The sequence below is a fragment of the Anser cygnoides genome, chromosome 9 (assembly GCF_040182565.1).
Source record: "Anser cygnoides isolate HZ-2024a breed goose chromosome 9, Taihu_goose_T2T_genome, whole genome shotgun sequence".
Classification (NCBI taxonomy): Eukaryota; Metazoa; Chordata; class Aves; order Anseriformes; family Anatidae; genus Anser; species Anser cygnoides.
The window spans coordinates 25,266,771-25,287,500 of NC_089881.1; the positions used below are offsets into that span (position 1 = coordinate 25,266,771).

Genomic DNA, 20,730 nt, shown 5'->3' on the forward strand with positions numbered 1-20,730 from the left:
GATTATTATGTGAAGCTTTCAGAGTAGAGTATGCAAGGCTTCTAGCTGGGAGGTACTTTCTTTTCTGCAAAGGGAAAATACTCGTTTGTCTTTAGATAAAATTAATACATATAATATACTTCTTGAAGTAGCTGAGAGACTGGAAATGCATTCAGACTTTAAAACAATTATTTTGAATGAAAACAGGATGCTGTTAGAAGGTGAAGTGTTTCACTGCCAGGACAGGCAATAATACTGTACTGCAGACAAAACACAGCAACGCCCCTACACCGTTCTAAGTTGGTTCTGGTTCTAACTTCTGATATCAGCTTGGTGCGATTAGGAATTTTACTGCCTAACTTGGCTGTATGGAAGCAATACCACATGTCTAAACAAAGAGATATATTATTTCTTCTGGAAAATGAGAATTTTTATGCCCACTTTTTCTTTCTTTTCCCCATCCCTCTAACGTATTTGCATGCTTTTCCATTTAAAAGCATAAGTTATGATATCTACAGGTAGCAGCATCCACCGAATGCAAGCAGCATTAGCCGTGAATTATGAATTCATAACCCATAGTTATAGTTCATATAGCATTTTCTTCACTTGGCCAAATGAAGCGAGCCAAAACGATGGCCTAGCAATGAAGTAAAACACCAGTAAGTCACTGGTTGTACTCCAGAATAGCCAAACAAACCAGAAAGAGAATTACCGTTTGAAACAGACATGCTACATACTTTTTATATTTCAAGATAAAAAAAATTGTCTACTGAGAACAGAAATCAATTTTGTCCTCAAAGACTGCATTTTTATAACATCACATTTTTTGAAAACCAATAGTTTGTCAAGATACTGAAAAAGCAGGGATCGTTGAAGATATCAATTTTCCAACAAATGAAGGGAATACTGCTTCTACCTAATTTTATCAGATACGCTTTTATACAGAGCACATATTAATTCCTTTTTTTAAAGTAAACGAGAAAAGCACATTTTTTTAGATAGCTAAAACTGAAAAAACTCTCTGAACAACAGTATTTGTGGCATTTTGAAACAAAGCTATCTTCGTTATTTTAAAAGTTTATCTTAAAATCTTCTTTTCATGAACATTCTCATTCTCAATATTACAAAAAATCCTTTCAAAATAACCAGAATAATCAAACATCCACGATTTTTTTTTTTTAAATAGCAGTATTAAAATTTCATATACCAAAAGTATGAACAATACAAAAGGAAAACAGTAATGCCTGTTTTTATAGAAATTCTTACTGGCAGTATCATAAGTATAAGAATTTCTTCTAAATCACACAAAAGTGTCTATTAAATAATAGGTGGTCATCCTTATAAAAAGTCTAACACAACTGCACCACTGAGGAAAAAAAAAAATCTTTCTAAAACTTCCACTACTATATTTTAAGATTTATTCAGTCGACGCCTCGTAATCATCTCTAAATCTAATGGGACACAAATGCATTTCATCTCAGATGAAAATCTTCAGCGACCGCTAAAATGAAAATCAAAAAATTATTACAATCTAGTAGTTTGGCTTGCAGCATGCATTAATCAGAAATCATAATAAATCCGCATGCTTCTTTAGACAGCACATTAGTCAAACAGTTTTGTATGATAACGACATTGACTAATGGGCTCGGAGTTAGAAGGGTCAATCATAAACTCATCAAATGCTTCATTTAATTTCTTAATTTGGACAAACACAATTTGTTTATGGGAAAGATATCAGGTGTTCTTGAATGAATAATGGCTATGAAACCAAACTCCATTAATCAGGTCTTGATTACAAATGACTCAGAGATTGTTTGTTCTAATTTCATTCATTTGGGTCAACAAAGAAAACATGAGCAAACGAAAGCACTTGGAAAAAATGGCACACTTACTTCTCCATATTTAATAAAGCTGTGATAAATATTCTTTCAGTAACTGTAAAACAAGGATTTTATTACCCACATTAAATACCATGCTTGATTCAAGTGAAAAAATTAATATAGATGATTTATAAGAAGATCACAGAGGCATGAAACAAGGTCTTCAAGTGCTGGACGACTGAACTTCTGAATTGAGAGCAACATGCGTGTATTTCAGATTTTCCTGAAAGGATGAATGTGAAAAGCACAAAAAGAGCAGGTTTTGATTTCCACTTTCCATGAAACGTTTCAAGAAATTCATGCAGTTTAGTACCCCTCTCCAACAAGTAGGGAAGTGAGCTTAGATAGCAGAACTGATGCCGAACTAAGGGAAGAAGCCCTGTGGACCCGTGGCTACTAAGATTCACAAATTCCTGCTCTATTTTCCAGGATTTAAGATTTTTAAACTCAGCCTGTATTTCTGCAAGCTGATACCACTCAAGAATACTTTTGCATTTTGTTACTGTGCAGAAGAACAAAAGTTTTTCAGATTTTTTTGGGGGGAAGAATTTGGGTTTTACCGAGGAGGAGCCATCAGTAACGTAATTAAGGACGCCGCATTCAATTCGACCCGCCTGCTGTCCAGCCAAAGTCACCACCGCCTCCAGCCATGCCCACCATCACTGCATCTCACCTTGTCCCCAAGATGCCGCAAGAGCAATCCTGCAGCTCCTGCCTGTGCTCGGCCAGTCCCAGCCCCTGGGCTTGCACCACAGTCACGGAGCTAACGAGGAAATAAGATGCCATGACCATGCACTAGTTTCCAAGTTGTGGAGAGCGGCTTCTTGCCTAACAGAGTGCCTGTGATCATTGCAAGTCATTGAAACTCTTTGAAACGGTCGTCTGGCCTCAAAAGGGCACTGTGATCTAAGATCCATTAATGGATTTATTTGTATCTATTTACACAATAGACAAATGCATTTATCTGTTAAGTTATCGGTGCCTTGGAAATGCAAGCTGGAGGATGAGAGCGCAACGCCACCTATAATTACCTCCACACCCAGAAACCTGCAGGAAGCACCTTCATCACAGTGAGAAAGAACAAGGACATTTTGTCTCTCTTCCTCTTATTTCTCCCTTCAGCAAGCTGAATGACAGGCCCTGGCAAACTTCACAGCAGGAAATTAGACGGAGAAGCCCTAAACATTTAGGCACAGTTCACGCCCACCAGCAAGAGACAGTGTCGCCGAGCAGATCAAGCACTGTAAAACCCTCTTCTGGGTACACGTGCCATGAAATCCAGCCAAACGCTCTCCAGTTGCACACGTAGGAAAATTGAACTGAAGGGTGGTAAATATCCAACGATTTACAGGGTGTCCTGTCAGAACGTATCTTAGGGGCTCACATTTGGCTAACACTTTAATGACCACAGACAAAAGCAGGCACCTACGTGGAGAAGATGGCACCACAGATCGTGCAAAATATGAGAAATACACATTGTGCTATCAGCGTTAAGACATAACATTTCCCAAAAGGCGTGTTTAAACAGAAAATTGCTGCACAACCACATATGGTTTCTGCAGCCAAAACAGTGTATAATTAAATTACTGGGCAAAGTTGCTAAATATGAATTGATATAAAACTTAAGCTAACTGAAAAATTGTCTTTGACTTAAGATCAATAGCAGGACTGCTAGATTCATCTGCACATAATTAGCACACATATTTGCATCAAAATCATGTATACCATATGCTGCGTTACTGAAAACCCATTAGTTATAATGTAGGCCTGAGATACTTCTGTTTCTTGGTAGCACAAGAAACAGGTCTCAGATTAAAAAGTAACAAAAACCAGAAATTCTAACAGCTTTAGGTGTATTTCTAAAGGTAATAAACGTTCACTAACCAGTAAAGTTACCACAAAAATTACTTACAGGCTCTGTTTCACATTGTGACACCCCTACTTACATATACCAAGGCACCAATACTGCACTCAGTCTTTTTTTTAGGGTACACTTTAGCAACAACTCATTGGCTTCTTAAACTGGAAAAAAAATAGACACTGAAAATTATTCTACAAAAGTGGTTCAAAGCATTCTTTTTATCTCTTGTAAGAACCTAAAATCAGTTCAGGAAATGAATGGCTTTTATACACCAACACAACGGTACTGTAACTTGCAAAAGTGAATTGCTTTGTTTCAAACACATTTTATTCTCCACCCAAATTGAATTAAAACCCCATATTTTTCAGCAATCACGAAAATGAAGTTGGAGCAATTCTTGATTAAACCAGTGTTTACTCTGCTCACCAGTGACACAAAACAGCTGCACTTCAAAAATCACATACTCCATAAGGACAAAACCATTAATATGTTTTAAAAAATAATTACTTGGATTAATGACTCTTAATTATATAGTTGTAGCTTAGCAATCAGAAAGTATTATTTTTTTTTTTACTACCCTAGTGAGATTATGAAGCTTTGCCAACAAATTGGGAGCAAGTAACATATGAATAAATGTATTTAATGTCCAGCTGTATAAGCACTCGGGCCTGGCTGTAAAGCTCGTTGGCACAGACTGACCAGGTGAGGTTAAGTACTTTGTGTGTCTTGGTGGAAATCAGTCTGAAACGAACTGCAATTCTCATAAAACACACAACGTAAAAATTAGGTATCATAATTTTATTCTAACATATATATTTTCTTCATTTTTAAGATTTATTTACTAAACTCCCTTTTAATTATTAAATATAGTACTGGCTTGACTCCAAGCGAGAGGCTGTCTGTATTACAATATGCTAATTCAGCTCTTCTTAGACTAGGATCTCCTGGTGGAAAAGAGGTATGTTTAATTTTTACTTCCAGATATCAACCGCCCTTTAGTTTTTCCGCTGTTTTGGGACTAACACAAGACTACCTACGGGATTAGACCTGAAATGCTCTGATAGGGACTCTAAAATCATAAACTGAATAAATTAAAAAACATACATCCTTGTAGGGATGAAAGTTAAGTGTCTAGACTTGGTGCGTCCTCCAACACAAGCGTTAATCACTACGCCTGATTAATAGCGCGGTATCATAAACGGCAGTAAACCAGAGCAATTACCTAAAATACAGCAACCTGCTTTACGGCCAACAGCCGTTAGGTGAAGCGCAGTCCCCTCAAGGAATCCTGCTCGAAAAGACGGGCTCGGGAGCAGCGGGGCCTGAGGACGCAGCGGGGCCGTGCAGCACCCGAGCACCGAGGGCTCTCCCCAGCACCACCGCTGCTCCCGCACCAAGAACGGGGAAACTGTCCGAAGGAACCGGCAACACGATGGGAAGTTCAGCCAAGAAACAAGGCCACTTCAAAAGCCAACGCTAATTTGCCAGCTTGGTATGATAAATATTAATCAGGCTTGTCTTCTCCTCAGCCCTGGGGGCTCTGGAAATCCCTCGGTGTAATGGGAAGAGACACAATCAAGCCAGGAAGGCACCTGATACGTATTCAAACCTCGTCCATTGTAATGAATACAGAATGTTTTCTTTCTTTTCCCTAAACTCCTATTTCAGGTAGATTTTTGGGAAGAACACTTCATTCTGGACACTCCTGTATAACCCAGTTTCTCCCCAAGTGCTCGTTCTGCTGCTGTTGACAACTAAATGAGTTTTGACACTTGGAAACCTGCTGCCTGAGTTGGGTCAGCAGCGGACCTACAAACCGGGGCCACCAACTCCATAACCAGATGATTTTCCTAAATTACCTAGTTTTCAAGAATTCTATTCCTGACCAAACCTCGGCCATAAAGAGAAGAGATAAGCATGGAAAGAGTATTTAAATGACAGGAAATTAAGGAAGAAAAAAACCCTGGCAATTTCTGGCGGCTACAATTAATTAATACTTGCAGTTGAAACCACGGCAGCAATGGGAACGACAGCTTCTCCTCAGACGGGTATCCGAATGAAAAGATTTCATCACATGAAAAGATTTCTGGCCTCCTCAGGACAACCTTGCAGTAGTGAGCTTCCAACCTTGCAGTAGTGAATTCCAACCAAAATTTTCTTTTAATCCACTTCATTTGTATCTTCAATGTTTTAATAGCTTGTCCTCTGTGGAAGACCATAATACAAACTTAATCTTCCACAATTGCTACGTGCTATTTTCTAACCTGCAGTGTAACAAAACTCAGGCTCCAGATCCTGTGCCGGAGAGCCCACGTGGAGCACAGGAGCGGACGGCCGTCCACTGCAAGTGTTTGTTGAGAGCTGGCCGAGGGGGATGGGGACAGGCTGGTCCCAGGACGCACTGATGTGCTGCAGCTCCACGCATCCCCTGTGCGGGTGGCTGTGGCTTCGCGCGCGCTGGAATCCCGGCAGGAGAGGCGGCCAGCCCTGGCACTGGCCTGCTCGCGCTTGCTTGCTTCTGGTTTTTCTCTAGAAATGTTCATATTTATTCAAATTCTCCTTAGCTTGGGGTCAGTAATGTTGTTAAAACACCTTCAAAAAAAACCTTTAGCACCTTGAATCAATAGGTGTGATAGTGCCAAAAAAGTCGTTCACTGGGACAGCTTTGCTCATGGAATTGAGATTTTTATATGATCAGAAAGAAGAACCAGTTATTCAGTGTTGATAGATGCTGCTTAAAACCACGGATACTGATAGAAATTAGCGTTTGCTATCAAGTCAAACTGAGCACATCCACATAATAACTATATTAATCTTTGTCAATTTTCAGCAACTTAATATTGTTATAATTTCAAATTCTTATAATTTCTAGATAAAAGATTATTTTGGAAGTTATTTTTGAATCTTCCATGAGACAGGTAAAATATTGTATGTGCTATTTTGTCCTTTGTCCATATATACCAACAAATGTTATCCATCCTTCTAAAGTTGTTTGCATAATTACAATTCCAAGCTAAAGACATCAAGTTTTCAATGGAAAGTTCACAAACAGCAAAATCAAAAATAAGAAAACCATAATCTAAAAATCCATAAACATTTTATATATTTGGTGTTTAAAAATAAATACCAGTAAAATAAAAGTTTCATACTTGTTGCCACCTGCCTGCCTTACTACTTTGCATAGCTAGAAAAGAGCAAAATAGAAGCCATCCTATTTAACTAAACAGTTTTTATTAAAGTAAAAGAAAAGCAAGAATCTATAAAGTAGCAAGTGATCCTATTAGTTCCACCAGACTAAAATCATACAGTCTACGTATGTGGTCCTTTCAGCCACATCTGTTATGAGCCATTTTGATACCACAGAGTAGAGAATATTGGACTATTTATTTATCATGCACTACGAGTGCAAATTAGGATTTTTCTTCCTAATAAAATGTAATATAATAGGTAGGTAAAAAATAAAAATGCAGTTAGTACTATAAAACGCTTGCATTTTTACAACAGCAAAAGCCAAAGTACTTGTTATATTCCTTACAGAGAAAATAATGGAATATGTAAAATGCAATAAAGATGCATGGTACAAAATTAAAGGGAGCTATCTGATAGTATAATTCAAAGATAATGAGTTAAATACCCAATATCCAGAACTGCTGCCAAACAGATCTGATAAATATTAAATGCTTATTTCTATTCATCATTTTTTACCACATATTGCTAATGTCATATTAGTCTCTCAATGCTGAAGTTTCCTTTAAATAAACTCTATCAAGAATTCTTTGCACAAAAATGCCCTTCTTGAATGCTCTTTCAGCCATAGATTGAAATGCAGATTCCCAAAACAGATCAGTCACTTATTTCAACTCTAGACCTTTGAAAATCCAGATCAATTGCCTTTTGTAATCATCTTTATATGGAGAATAAGAAATTTCTCCATGTCGCCGAAGAAAAGTTTTCAGACTCCTTTGGTAAAAGCAGTAAGATTGTTAGCTCGAAACGTCCACATGCTAGTTCATCTCAATATATTTACATTTTGGAATATTCATCCATATTTTAATCTTTATGTGAAAACGCGGTTGCCATACAACAACTTCTGGCACAAATTAGCTGGCTGTAAGGTTTTGTAGGTTTGCTAATAAGCTTATCAGTGTTAGTAAGGCAGGATTCAGCGTATGGGAAACTTTTTTCTTAATATTCGTGATATGCGCAAGCAAATGCTTAATACCAAAACAAGCTCAAATCTTCTGTGCTTCTCTGTCTCTCAGTAATGAAGTCTGGGAAAGGAATCACAGACACCCAAGTGGTTTGGCAACTGTAAGTGACAGAAGCTCGGCTAAATCCTCTGTTTACACTGGGGATTAGCCGGGTAGATTGTGCGCCGCAAACTGAGCTGGCCATGGTCAAGGGAACCTGCTCCCTGTCAGCCCGCGGGGCACCCGCACAAAGCCCGGTCCTGGTAGGAAGTGACCCATAAACGTATTCCTACGAAGGATTTATACAAAGCCAGTCTGCCTCATAGAAACTCCATATGACCATTAACTGGCCTGCAAGGCCTGCCAGGAGGCCTAATTACAGGTCTACAGAGCCCAATAACAAAAGCTGAAGAGCTTTAGCCTAGGGATGATCTGCTTTATACTGACTTGAGAGAGTCCATATAGAGTGACAAAAAGAAAGAGGTTTAGCTTTAAAATTCTCCCAAGAGACAAAGCATTGTAGCTAAGTCTGGAAGGCCCACATGCAACATACTTCAGATAGGCTTAAACATACCACCCTCTCAAAATTAACATTCAACTATTGCCTGCTTAACATCTGCTCAAACATGGCAAGTTGCTGTGATATTGTTAGACAATGCTAAAAAGGCTTTCTGGTATCTAAATATTGAGAAGGATAAGAAAATAAAGTCATGCAAATATCATTTATAGCCGAGACCAACGGCAGTTTTTATAAATCAAGAACCAGTTGCCCTAAAATTTCAAGTGGAGTGCTTCAGTGTCTTCAAGTGTTATGCTGCTTAATGAGAACAAAGATACTGAAATCAGTCTGCACTAACAAAGAAAAATGGAATTTAACAAAGCGTGTAGCAAGGCCACCACAAACAAAGGACAGAGACAAAACTTCTTGACAGCAGCAGATCACCTGAACGTAACGATGGCCGCCTTTCCCTCCTCCCATCCCAAATGTAGGTGAATTTGCTGTATTTTACCAACTCTCCTGCAACGAGAGACCAGAAAGACCCCAAAGTGCACCAGCACACTCTATTAAAAAGAGTCTGGTTTACTATTTGCTGTCTTTTGGCTTTCAGAGAAATTGGCTGATATTTCCTAGATGAATATTAAAGACACTAAAAGCAGATTTTCCCAAGATACCGAACATCTACAATTCCTGATGGAGTTTTGCCTGACGAGGAGGCCCTTGGACATTCGCCTTCCCTGAAATCAAGCATTGCTGGTGACGAAGCGAGTAGTGAAGAGTGAAGGGAATACAATTATGTTTAATTAACTTTTTTAAACCATGGCCATTGCACTAGAACAGGACTTGGTAAAGCTGGCATTCCAAAACCACTTTCAAAGCCTGTATTCTGTAAATCCATAACATTACTGGTGTATTTCAATATACCACCTTCTTTCTCTTGCTTAAAGCCACAGGGATAAAGCCACATAATTTGCAAGTCAATAGGTTGATGTGAAGCACAGAATTATACACACAAACATCTTCAGATTGAGAAGACAAGCCTATCGTGCAAATACTTCACTGAAACACAACAAGAAACAAAGCAAAACATGGGCCATGAACTTTTGCACCTAGCGCTCTCCAGTTCAATAGAGACGTATTGCAAACCTGTATCATTACTAACAATTTCTTTTTTCAAAATGAAAGTCTGACAGAACAGTAACTTGGCTTCTCCACTAGGACACAACAGATATGTCCCAGTCTCTCTCTCTTTTTAATATAATGTTTTAATCTACAGAAGTGGCATTGACAAAGGATACATTGGAATTTAGACGATTTGACGGGGTTAAGCAAAATAGAAACCTAGATTGTAAAATAAAGAAATTAAATTTGAAATGTCATGAGGCTACGGTGAATAGGAGCTACAAACTTAAATATTAGATAAATGTAGTGCTGGGAGAGGCTATAAGCAAAGTGCAAAACCTACCATCAGCTTGAATTTGAAGTCAGATTGCTCTTACAACAAACACTGGTATTTTATAGACAAGCTAGCTTCGATTTGTGCACATTAACATTTAATATACTTTGTAACCTTACACAGTGGAGGTACTGTTTGCTCTATTTGTGTTATGTTCATCTGAAGGCATTGCCAATACATTAATAACCAAAACCATTTGCTAAGTAAACCAAGTACAGTACAGTAATATGCACTGTACAGCGCAGTAATATGTGGAAATCTTCAGAATGAAATGGGCAAATATATTTCAATACCAATGACAAAAGAGAATGTTAGATTCATGTGGGAGACGGGATATTTTTGCATGGAAATGGCATGGAAAGGGGAAATGGAGATGCCAATGTTATAGCACATCAGTGGAGACGAACAGCGCAGGGACCTTCCCAAAAGTTTCTCTAACACTTGGGGGTAATTTTGAGGCACTGCAGAAGGTAAAACTGTTTTGTCTATCGCAACCATAGAAAACAGTGCATGTTATGAACAGTCCTTAAAATACAGATAATATACTTTGGATACGGCACACTTTTTTCCCCCACTTAGTGTGAATGGAGCAATTCCCATCACAAGACAGCCAGATATCCCACAAGTTAATTCACAAGTCTGGGACGTGTTCTGTACTGAGCACTACGTACACAACCAGCGGCTTTGTTCATTGTTACCAAAGTACGGATTAAAATTCCCATTACATTCAGCTAAGTGATCATGCTACAACAGCAACAACAATTAATCTGTTGATTTTGAACTCAGAAAAGTCAACAGAACACAATTAGCTGTTCAGTAATGCTCCAACAACTGCTTGCTTTTATTTCTTTAAAGGTGAAAAAAGTGCTCATTTTGCAATGAATAAATACAATAAAGACGTTGAAAGAACAGCATTAACGTGCTCATCCTCTTAAACGAATTTAATAAAAATTCGATTTAATTGACTGAATACAGGACCGGGAAAAGAAGGGGGGAATGATCTCATAAATGCTTATGATTACCAGCACCTAAAAAACGACAGGAAACACTTTTTTCCTATAAAATTTGGATAGTAAGAGAAACAAACAGATTAGCTCTCTCGAGTTATTTATGAACAGTGTGCAGCTTCAATCTAAATTTCCGACTTCAATTGTGAATATTTAAATTAAAAAATATCATAGGCCCTTTATGTGTTTCTGGAAATTTCTGTGACCCAGGTCACGATGATATACAACTCCTAGGTATCTTTTATACATTTCCCAGGTGTTAAATTAAAAAATGAGGTGTGACAGATGTGAGTAGTATAAACAAATTGTGCTTTTTTAGGTCAGTGCTGTCACATCTACTTTATAATTATATGCTTCAAAGGTTTATTAAAAGTTATGGAGAACAATGAACGCATTTGAAACTACAGAATATAAAGGGCTAGGTGCATTTCTCTGGAAAAAAAATCCAGGAAAGTGAAAAGATGGTATTCCTTAAAACAGGAGGTTTCAGTAAGGGGGAAAAATAAAGAATGGTATTGGAAATCGCTGTTTATAAATTAAGAATCTATAAACCAGAGACAGACAGAAGCCGAACTAAAGACAAGCATGAATTTATTACAATGTGTATGAAATACTGGAAGTTTTCCTTTCTGTGTGGAAAAATTGACAAAGTTTTAACAGGAAAATTAAAATGGGAAACGTTAAGATACAGAAATAAATTAGCATGACAAACCTCAACACAGACTAACATATTAGAGAGTTAAATTGTTATTTTAATAATCTGAAGACAAATGAAAGTACCTCATGGACATCCAGTATGTTATATTTAGGTATCTTTATAAATCATCATGATCCCACCACAGTGTAAGGTTCTCAGATAATAATTTCACATGTAAGTGCATCAAAATAACTAAATAAAGTTCTAAATAACTGTTTGGAGACCGGGTGAAGGGAGGACAAAATCTCCACATCAAGGTAGAGATTTTTGCAAGGCGTCAAAGAGCAAAACAAACCTCAGTCTACATTAGCCCACTGGCCAAACACACAGCACTGCTAGAGCAGTGTAAAAAAAAACAAATAACAAAAAAAAAAAGAAATAAAAGAGGGAACTCCTGTTCATTTGGGAACGAGTATGTCTTGGACTTACCTTGGACTTAGATAAGTATCTGCAAAAAAAGCGGGATTAAAAAAAAAAAAAGGACTGATCTTCTAGCCTTTGGTTCAATAGAACAAGAGTTTCCATGAATTTTTAAACGTGACACGAAGCTACAGGATTCCTCCAATCTTGAATTGAATTAAAACTTCCAAATAGTTACCGAGACATGCATTTTGCCTTCCTTGCTACTAGTGCTAGACAAAATAGGAACAGTTCTTTCTGGAGGGCACTAATATGAGGTCAGCCTCTTGATCTGACCCTTTTGGAAAGCTTGCTACGTATTTCTGCTACCACTTCAAACAAAGAAATGTAAGTATTTATATGTCCAATTTAGTTCAATGCTAGAAACTAAAGAAACAAAACCAAATTTTTCAAAACACAGACTAGAGTTTCGGTAGCAGCAGCAAGAGGACAAACACATGAAGTCTGAGTGCCGGTTCTCCAACAGCAGACAACAAAAAGCACTTTATCTCCTTAGAGAAGTTTAGTAAATGCCAACGATGATGCACACCAGTTGCAACTTAACCAGAAACTGAAGTGAGCTATGGAGAAAGGGACTCAGCCTTTGCCAAATAGAAAACAGTAACATTTCTATCTTGATAGGTTTCATTTGTCTGGTATTATAAAAAAGAAATATGTACACTTGAAGAATATAATTTTACTTATAATAGCAAGACTTACCAGCTGCCTCAAGAACCAACTGTAATCTAGCTTTGGCCTGTTCAGCAGGAGTCTGAAAAGAGAGGATTTGTAAATCTTCACAACTGTTTGCACAATCGACACGCGAGGTCACGTTACCGGCTACGCATCTCCCACCGCTAACAGCGAGCCCTCGCCTCTGCAGGTGACCCAGTGCCACACACTATCCGAGGAACTCCAAGACAGGAACAAGTACCAAGCCTTTCTGAGCTAGAAACTAGCAGGTAACTTTTCAGAATTGAATAGCAAACACAGTTCTGGTCGAGCAGCAGCGTAGCAGCCAGCCCAACGGCGCCCGAGCACCCACCTCCTTACCCAGGGCTGCGAGAGCGATTCCTCCCCGGCAGCCACCGCGACCCCATCACATCAAAATACATGCCTGTACAAACACGCTCAAAATCTGCTCTTAAAATGATTAATATGGCAAGTTTTTCACACTCCTTCTGTTATCTGTTTTGATTTTTTCCTTTCCTTAAGGTATTTCTTCACATCTGTTGGGCTGAGGAGCACATTGTTGGCTGCGTACCCACTATGCTAATTATTCCAAGTGATGTTTTACTGTGTCCAATGCGCTTGCCATCCCTCTAATTTTGAAGCCACTCAAACGTTTTCACAGTTAAATTTATACATAAACCACATTTGTCACGGAGTGCAGAAGTTGATTATTTCTGTAAGCATCTGAAAAGTTTGGGAGGTTTCTTGCTCTGCGCTAAAAAGAACAAAGCACGCGGGAAGTTCCTGGCGTCATCCTTCAGCTTTGAGAGCTCTTCTGGGCAGACGTTGGAACCAGAACATTTCTTCTGATAACCAACGTAAGTTGGCACCTTTCAGGTTTCACCTCATTGCCGACACAAGCATCAGTCAGGGCAGTCGGGCAGAGCTCCTCGCTCTGACTGTCCCAGCCGACGACGCTCTACAGGTAAGAGCGATAGCCCTGAGCAGACACCGGCTTTTCTCAAAACCTCTTGCAACCAAAGACATCTCAGACTGCGTCGTGTTTGACATCACAGATTAGGGAAGGATTGGTGTTGTATTGCCATGAAATACAGTCCATGTGAAGTGGCCCAGTATTCTGAAATGTCATTCATAATTTGAAGGTGTGAAAGTTTACAAAGGTTCTAGTTTGAGTATCTCACACTGTGCAGAAGCATACGCATTCATACATAATCTCACAAGAAAGCTGCTTCCTGTTTTTTAGGTGTTTATTCCTTATTCATTCACTAACATCCCCCCCCTTTTTTTTTTGTTGTTTTGGTACCATTACATCTACTCTTGCTAAGAGAGTCACGATTCAATTCCTACTACAATAATTTATAGACAGCTCCTTTCATTAGCATGCACTATGAAAGACGTTACATTCATCAGCAAACTGAAAAAATATAAACAAAGACACAGATTTCAGTTTACAGGGGTCTAAAAGTTTTAGTTTAGAATGTTAATAACCACTTGCACAAACCTAGGTGTTGGGCAAAATTTAGTATAACTGCTATACCAATGCTACATTCGTGTTCACCACCACTCTTGGTGACAGCTAGAAAAAGCTTGAAGTTCATTGTAAAACTATCTTCACTTTTCTTCCTCTTGCAGTAACTATCAGAGTGCTGTCTGATGCAAGCTGGAAAGCAACCCTTCGTGCTTTCCCAAAAATACAGGAAAATACAAAAAAATATCTGAGTTCACTGGGAAAACAACTGATGTCATCAGCCATCAAAGACAAAAAGAGGATGACACACAGGTTTAGCACACGCTTTAGGATTGCCACCAACTCTGCTCATGAAGCGGTCGCACAGTTGCTGTCTGGAAGGAGGGGAGGACGTCAGCTCGGGGACAGCATGCAGAACTGTACAGATTAAGGCCAAACTAGGAACAAGGCACTCAAAAGCTTACACAGACTAAACTACGTTGCGGAACTGGGCTGATACCTTTGGAGATTAGGAAGATAGGGGATGGTATGATTTCTTTTTGCTTTATTTGCTTGGTTTTTTTTTTTAAGCTTTCCATCAACAACAGTTTCCTTTTGAACAGCTTCCCATCTTCTGGCTGCTATGAAAAAGCCAACCAGTGGAAAAGCAGGAGACGGGAAAACATGAACTTCTATTTCTAAGAAAGTTTGTATCATTACTTTACTAAACAGATTTCACAAGTTAGGTTCAAAGATACCCACATGACTCATAATTGTTATTAATACTTCAAGCAAATATTTGATTATATGCATTCAATTTTTAATGCAAGATACTTTAGGAAGATGCAGCACATCCTTTTTGACTTGTATTCCTTTGCAGTACATCTACTGCATTACACTTGTAGAGCTTTCAAAAATAGCATATATTTTTTAAAATAAAATTGCCCTACGATCTCAGCACTTTAAATTTGGTTCTTATTGTTTCAAACAAAGAAAAAATTGACAACAAAGCAAACAAACCCACACAAGTTGCTAGCTAGCAGTAGCTACAGGGAGTAAGGGGATGTGCCTGATGGGAGCTCCAGAGATGCCATCGGTGTCATGTTTTGCTTTCAAAAATGTTCAATTTCAGGGGGAATTCAGCTGTTTTTATTTTACTGAGATAATTAATAAGTTTGAAACAAATGCTTCAATTCAGGTACTAGATTTTATTTTTACACATCTTCCTGCTACTTGTGATAAATTTTGAACTGCGAGGTCAGTAGTCAAGTGAAACTACACTTGGGAAAGTTGAGAAAAAAACTGCCAATGTCTAAAAAAAAAAAAAAAAGAGAAGCAGTCCAAACCTCCATTTGAACTAGAGAACAGTGTGAATACTGCTAAGTAGTGCACGTGGCTCTTGCCAGTGTCAGACAACGCTACCCTACCACATGAGCCAAGCAGTTAACCACGACGAAAGGTTCGGAGTTGCGGTGTGCTCCTGCCTAATTTTTATGAACATGGAGTTTTCACGTGGAATGTCACTGACGTTTGTCTGTGCTAAAACTGGTTCCGTTCCATCCCTCCTATGCATCACTAATGATATCGGTCAGGTATAATGTACTACAGGACTTTTCTCTCTAACAACATGTCTATGAAAGCCTAGCAAACCCGAGTGTGACAGGGATCAATCTGCATGTATTTTACACAACTGTTTTATCTTTGCACTCGGTAAATACAAAACCTGCCGCCTTAAAGCCTTCTGCAGCCCCACGAGCAGCCAGGAGCAACAGCCCCCGAGTGCCTGCCTTCCGCGGCAGGCGTGATTGACATCCCTTAGCTGCCCGAGCCACACGTGCTGCCTGAAATTGTAATTAAATGACAGACTTGCAGAGGGGATGTAGGATATCAAATCTGTTTAACGAAACCAGTCAAGTTCATAATTTAAAAATTTTTTTTCCACTTACTGATAAAAGCACAATTTTCTACAGGCCCACAACTGCCCTCTGGTCTGGATGTTAGAAAAATACAATGCCACAGATCCCCCAAACTTTGTAAGCCAGTTTGTTTATGCCAGTTGAAACGTCTCAGCGTTACGTCTTGCACAGATTGGTGTCCGGGTTCCTTCCTGAAGCTGACTCACGGCCCCATGGCCAACTGCCAGTGCAGCAGCGGCAAATGTTCCTGCTCAGGTTTTGGGAACAATATTACTGCAAGCACTCACTGCAGCTTAAAATAGAACATGAATTGTACTTGTGTTAAATATAGGTCTCCTCAGCAAGATGTCATTTCCCTAGTTAAATTTCTTTCGTTGCAATTGTACTAAGATTCCAGTTTAAAAACCAAAACAATACCCAAAGGACTCAGCAAATAAACACCAATTAAGTAAGCCCATATATGACTCTGGAAGCTGAACACAAATCCATCGTCTTATTTCTGCTCCAGCTGATCATCAGTTACTTTCCTGGGGACATTCCTCTAGTCATTCCCAACACCTGCAGAGCTCAAAAAAAGTGTAATAATAATAATAAAAAGACCCAAACTTAAGTTCCCTAGCTGTTGGAAGAGTAGGCCATCCAAAACAATTGAGACTAGATACAAAGCGGGTCAAAAACCTACAGTAAACTGTTGCAATGAATTCCAGAAAAAGGAAAGTTGGGAAGACAGAGTATAGCAGAAATACCTCAGCACCACTGCAACCGGGACTCTTTTAGAGGCTTTATCAAGTGATTTCGCTGCACGTTCTCAGCTTGATTTTTGCTTTTCACTCAAAACCACAGGAAGGGTTCAGGACAAAGACTGGTTTTGACCAAAGCTAACCAGCTCTCCGAGCAGTTCAGGAGACGCAGCCTCACCTGCGCTCGCCGACTTGCGCGGGCCCACGCACGGGGCTGGCAGAGCAGCGGGAGGCGGCGCGTCGGGACGCCGGGGCTCGCGGACTGAGCTGACAGGACTCAGCCGAGCAAAACGCCCAAGGATTTGGTTAGCTGGGATGAAGGAGAGAATTGTTTTGCAGCGATACAAAACTGCAAAGTTTTGTGGTTGTTGGGTCGTGGGTTTTTTTTTTTTGGTGCCTGATGGGGCTGGCAGACGGGAGCTCTGGACTGAGAAATGGAGGCGGAGGCTGGGCCACCAGAAGCTCCGGCTGAAGAGGGGCGGGTCGGCATGATCCGAGGGCACCTGCACCGTCCAGGCTGAGGCAACTCTTCCAAAGACTACTTGGTGGCAGTGACCGTTCTGTGAGGGTCCTGCAGAGAGGAGAGGCTCCCCCAGAGCAAGAGGACAACCCCACACTGCTCTGCTGTCTAAACGGCGTCTTCACGGACAAACGTTGCCTCATGAGTCCACCGAATCTCCTCAAATACGCTCATACGTTAGCTCAAAAAGACAAGCTGATGTTCTCGCTGAAGTGCCAAAAGCTTTAATTAAAGTGCTACATGAGAAAAGCAGTCAGCAAGGCACAAAACAAGCAGGCCACGTCTCACAGCACCAGCAATTACTCCCGTTCCACATTAAAATGTAGGCCGGGCTCGCAGCCTCAGCAGCGACCTGGGGAGACGCCGAATGACGGCATTATTGCATCTACAGGTAAATGCATTATTTAGGGGTACAGGAGGCTGAAAGCCTTAAGCAGATCAAGTGGTAACAGCAGCACAGAACAGCATAAAATGTAATGCTGATAAATACAGAGTAATGCAGACTGGAGAGAACTTCTCACTCGCCTTATTGTGTTCTCAAAGCGCAGTATCAATTCAGGAAAAAAATAGTTTAGGCATCATTGTGGACAGCTGAAAGGAGACCTCAATGTATATCAGTAATGAGAAAAGACAAGGAAGAAATGAAAAAAATTAAACAAAGGGGATAGATGTATAATTTCATTTTAATATATTCTGTAAGTCAGTGGCCTGCCTTCACCTGAAATATTATACATCCCAATTCTAGTAAATCTATCTCAACAGGGAGAGAGCAACAAAGAACCCTAACCCCTGCCTATCTTTTAAATAGAGTTTGATCAAATTATGAAAAAGATTATGTGACATGTTTGTTTAGCATAGGAATGGAGGCATTCCTTTTGAGTCATCCCTTTCTCATTAGGAGATTAAAAAAATAATAATTACCAAAGGAGATGAAAATGAAGAACTTGTTTGTATTACAGAACACCTCATAAGGGCATGCAACATTAAAAAATGAAATAAAATTAAAAAAGACTGAGAACTTGTAACTGTCTTCTTTTTCATACAAAAGCCAGAGCAAACAGAATGAATTTGAGGTTGGCAAATTCAAAACTGACAGAGGAACATTTTTTCCTCATTAAAACAAACAAACAAAACAACAGAAGAATTCACAACATGAATTAGTAACAGAGAAATGTAACAAGCATGCCCAGCATTACTTGATTTATACCCCTGCATTTTCAGACATTAATCAGCAGAAATGACTGGATGCTAAATGGTATTTCTGATTCAGAGTTACTTCTCTGATACAATCAATCGGTAATGCACAGATACAGGCTATGGCAGGAGCACTGTTCTGACCTAATGTAGATCTACCTGCTCCAAAAAAAAATGATTTTTTGATAAACTGGGAAAAAGGATAAATTGGGAAAGTGAGTCCAGCACGAGATGGCACCGACGCCGTTTACTCCACAAACAAGGGCGGTGTTTCCCAGCTTGCCTCCTACCCATAACTACCTTCCTGTTAAATACAATGGGGAAATGATGATTTGTTTTTACAACTATCCAGCTGATGCGCTAGCTGTAGGAAAATGATCAGCAGCTAAGACTGGAACACATCAAATTTGTATTATATTGACAGAGCGGTTTTACACTCCTACTATTACATAGGACGGAACTGAAAAAAAAAATCTGGGAAACTGTCAGGCTGCTTGCAGTCTAATAGTCTAATTTTTTTATTGCAAAAACCTGGTGCTTGTTTGGTTTGTTTGTTTGTTGTTGATGTTGCTTTTTGGTTGCTTGTTTGTTTTTTAAACTTTAGGTAAGTAGCCTAAGAGGAACAGAAAACATTGTAAGCTTGAGAAACTGCCCATATTCTGTTTCCTAAGAATTTTTATACTCTTTTATGGACCTCTCATCAACACACGTTAGTTACAGTCTAATGCAAATTACTGACATGTTCCGTGTTACTACTGAAATAGAATTGAGCATAACAAAAATCTTGATCTTAGATGTTGTCAGACCTACGCAATTATCAAAGCATGATGTACATGAATTAGAAGTGGAAAAAATCATGTAAAGCATGGGATAATAGCAATATCTGTCCATCAAACACACAGATGCTTTTGGCACTTCCATGCAAAAAAAAAAAAAAAAGGAAAGGAAAAAAAGCCAGCATAAGCAACATACTAACTATGAAAGGGCAATCATTATCGGGAAAAAAAAAAAAAAAGAAGCCAAAAAAGCCATTTTAGCCTTTAATGTATGTAAAGGCCACAGGAAGAATATGACTAATGATGAAAAGTACAGCTTAACTAGCAAGACAGCCACTGCACCGAGGAGATAATCAAGCAGGATCTGTCCGTGGAAGAAGGCTCTCCCAGTCAGAGCTGGGAGGAAACATCTGTACCCTGACAGAAAGGTCTGGAAAACTTTCCCGAGCTGCACAGACCACCCTGTCCACTGCTGGTACCCCAAGGCTGCCGAGCTACCCAAATCGGGGCAGAAAGACAACAGAAGGCAATGAGATAGCCCAGTCATTGAAATTCAGAGCCTTTCGGAGGGGAAAGACAAGGTTGTTGGCACAGCTCTGAAGTCACAGCTCCACAGCTGCTGAGCAGCTTCATGGAATGTTAGCATTTTCTGTCAAGGACTGTTTTGACTACATGCTTTTCGTCCAAGTGAATTTTCTTAAAAAAATTGAGATCAAAAGGGAAAACACATTATATTGTCCCTAGTCATAATAGGCACTTTGACATGTGCCATATCTCAAGAGCAGAGGATTCAGAAAATCCTTTTCCATCTCTCATCCAGGACATAAATGGTCATTAAAGCGTTTGGATTTGTTAACTTTAATCACACATTCCCTGTATCCACTCCCACTTAACTAGGTTTTTTTTTTCCATGAGAGACACGGTTTACCACAATATCTTCAGGGAACCATTATATGCAAGGTGGTCAGGAAAAAATGCAGCTTTCTTCAGAATATTACCAAAAGAAAATTTCAGAAATAAGTAACAATGGCTTACTGGAACAAAATCAAAGGCAGCAGCCAATGTCTGTGGCAAATAGCCACATATAGCTCCAACATATGTCAGCGATTTTCATTCCGTATTCAAACCGTTTTGCATATTGCAGTAGCAAGTGCTCCTTTAAAGGACCGTAAAACGTAACGTATCAATTTCAGTGAAGATTATTGATGAAAAGCAAGGAAAATGGCCTTCATACTGGAAGTGGATACAGCACATGGGTTAACTATGCACAAGAAATACAGAGAGTTGTAAACAAGATTTAAAAATTGGCAGATCCAGGTCTCTTAAAAAAAGAAAAAATTACTGAAAATGTCAAACTCAGGCAGTTGTAAAGTCTGCATGAATTCTTTAAGAGAGAGGAAAATATAAATAATACTGTATCCACACACACATTAATGGCTAAAAAATTACCACCTACCCATTCATTTAGCAGCTGTC

The 20,730-nt window shown here is 39.3% G+C and overlaps 1 protein-coding gene across 2 annotated transcripts in view; it reads right to left on the reverse strand.

The window, feature by feature from the left end:
- The window catches only part of RSRC1 (arginine and serine rich coiled-coil 1), a 145,182-nt gene that overhangs the window by 48,503 nt on the left and 75,949 nt on the right, over nucleotides 1–20,730 (reverse strand). For both annotated transcript variants that reach the window (XM_067002661.1, XM_048059362.2), the window contains exon 6: nucleotides 12,689–12,740. In XM_067002661.1, coding sequence (XP_066858762.1) covers nucleotides 12,689–12,740 — 52 coding nt within the window. The remainder of the gene's footprint in view (nucleotides 1–12,688; nucleotides 12,741–20,730) is intronic.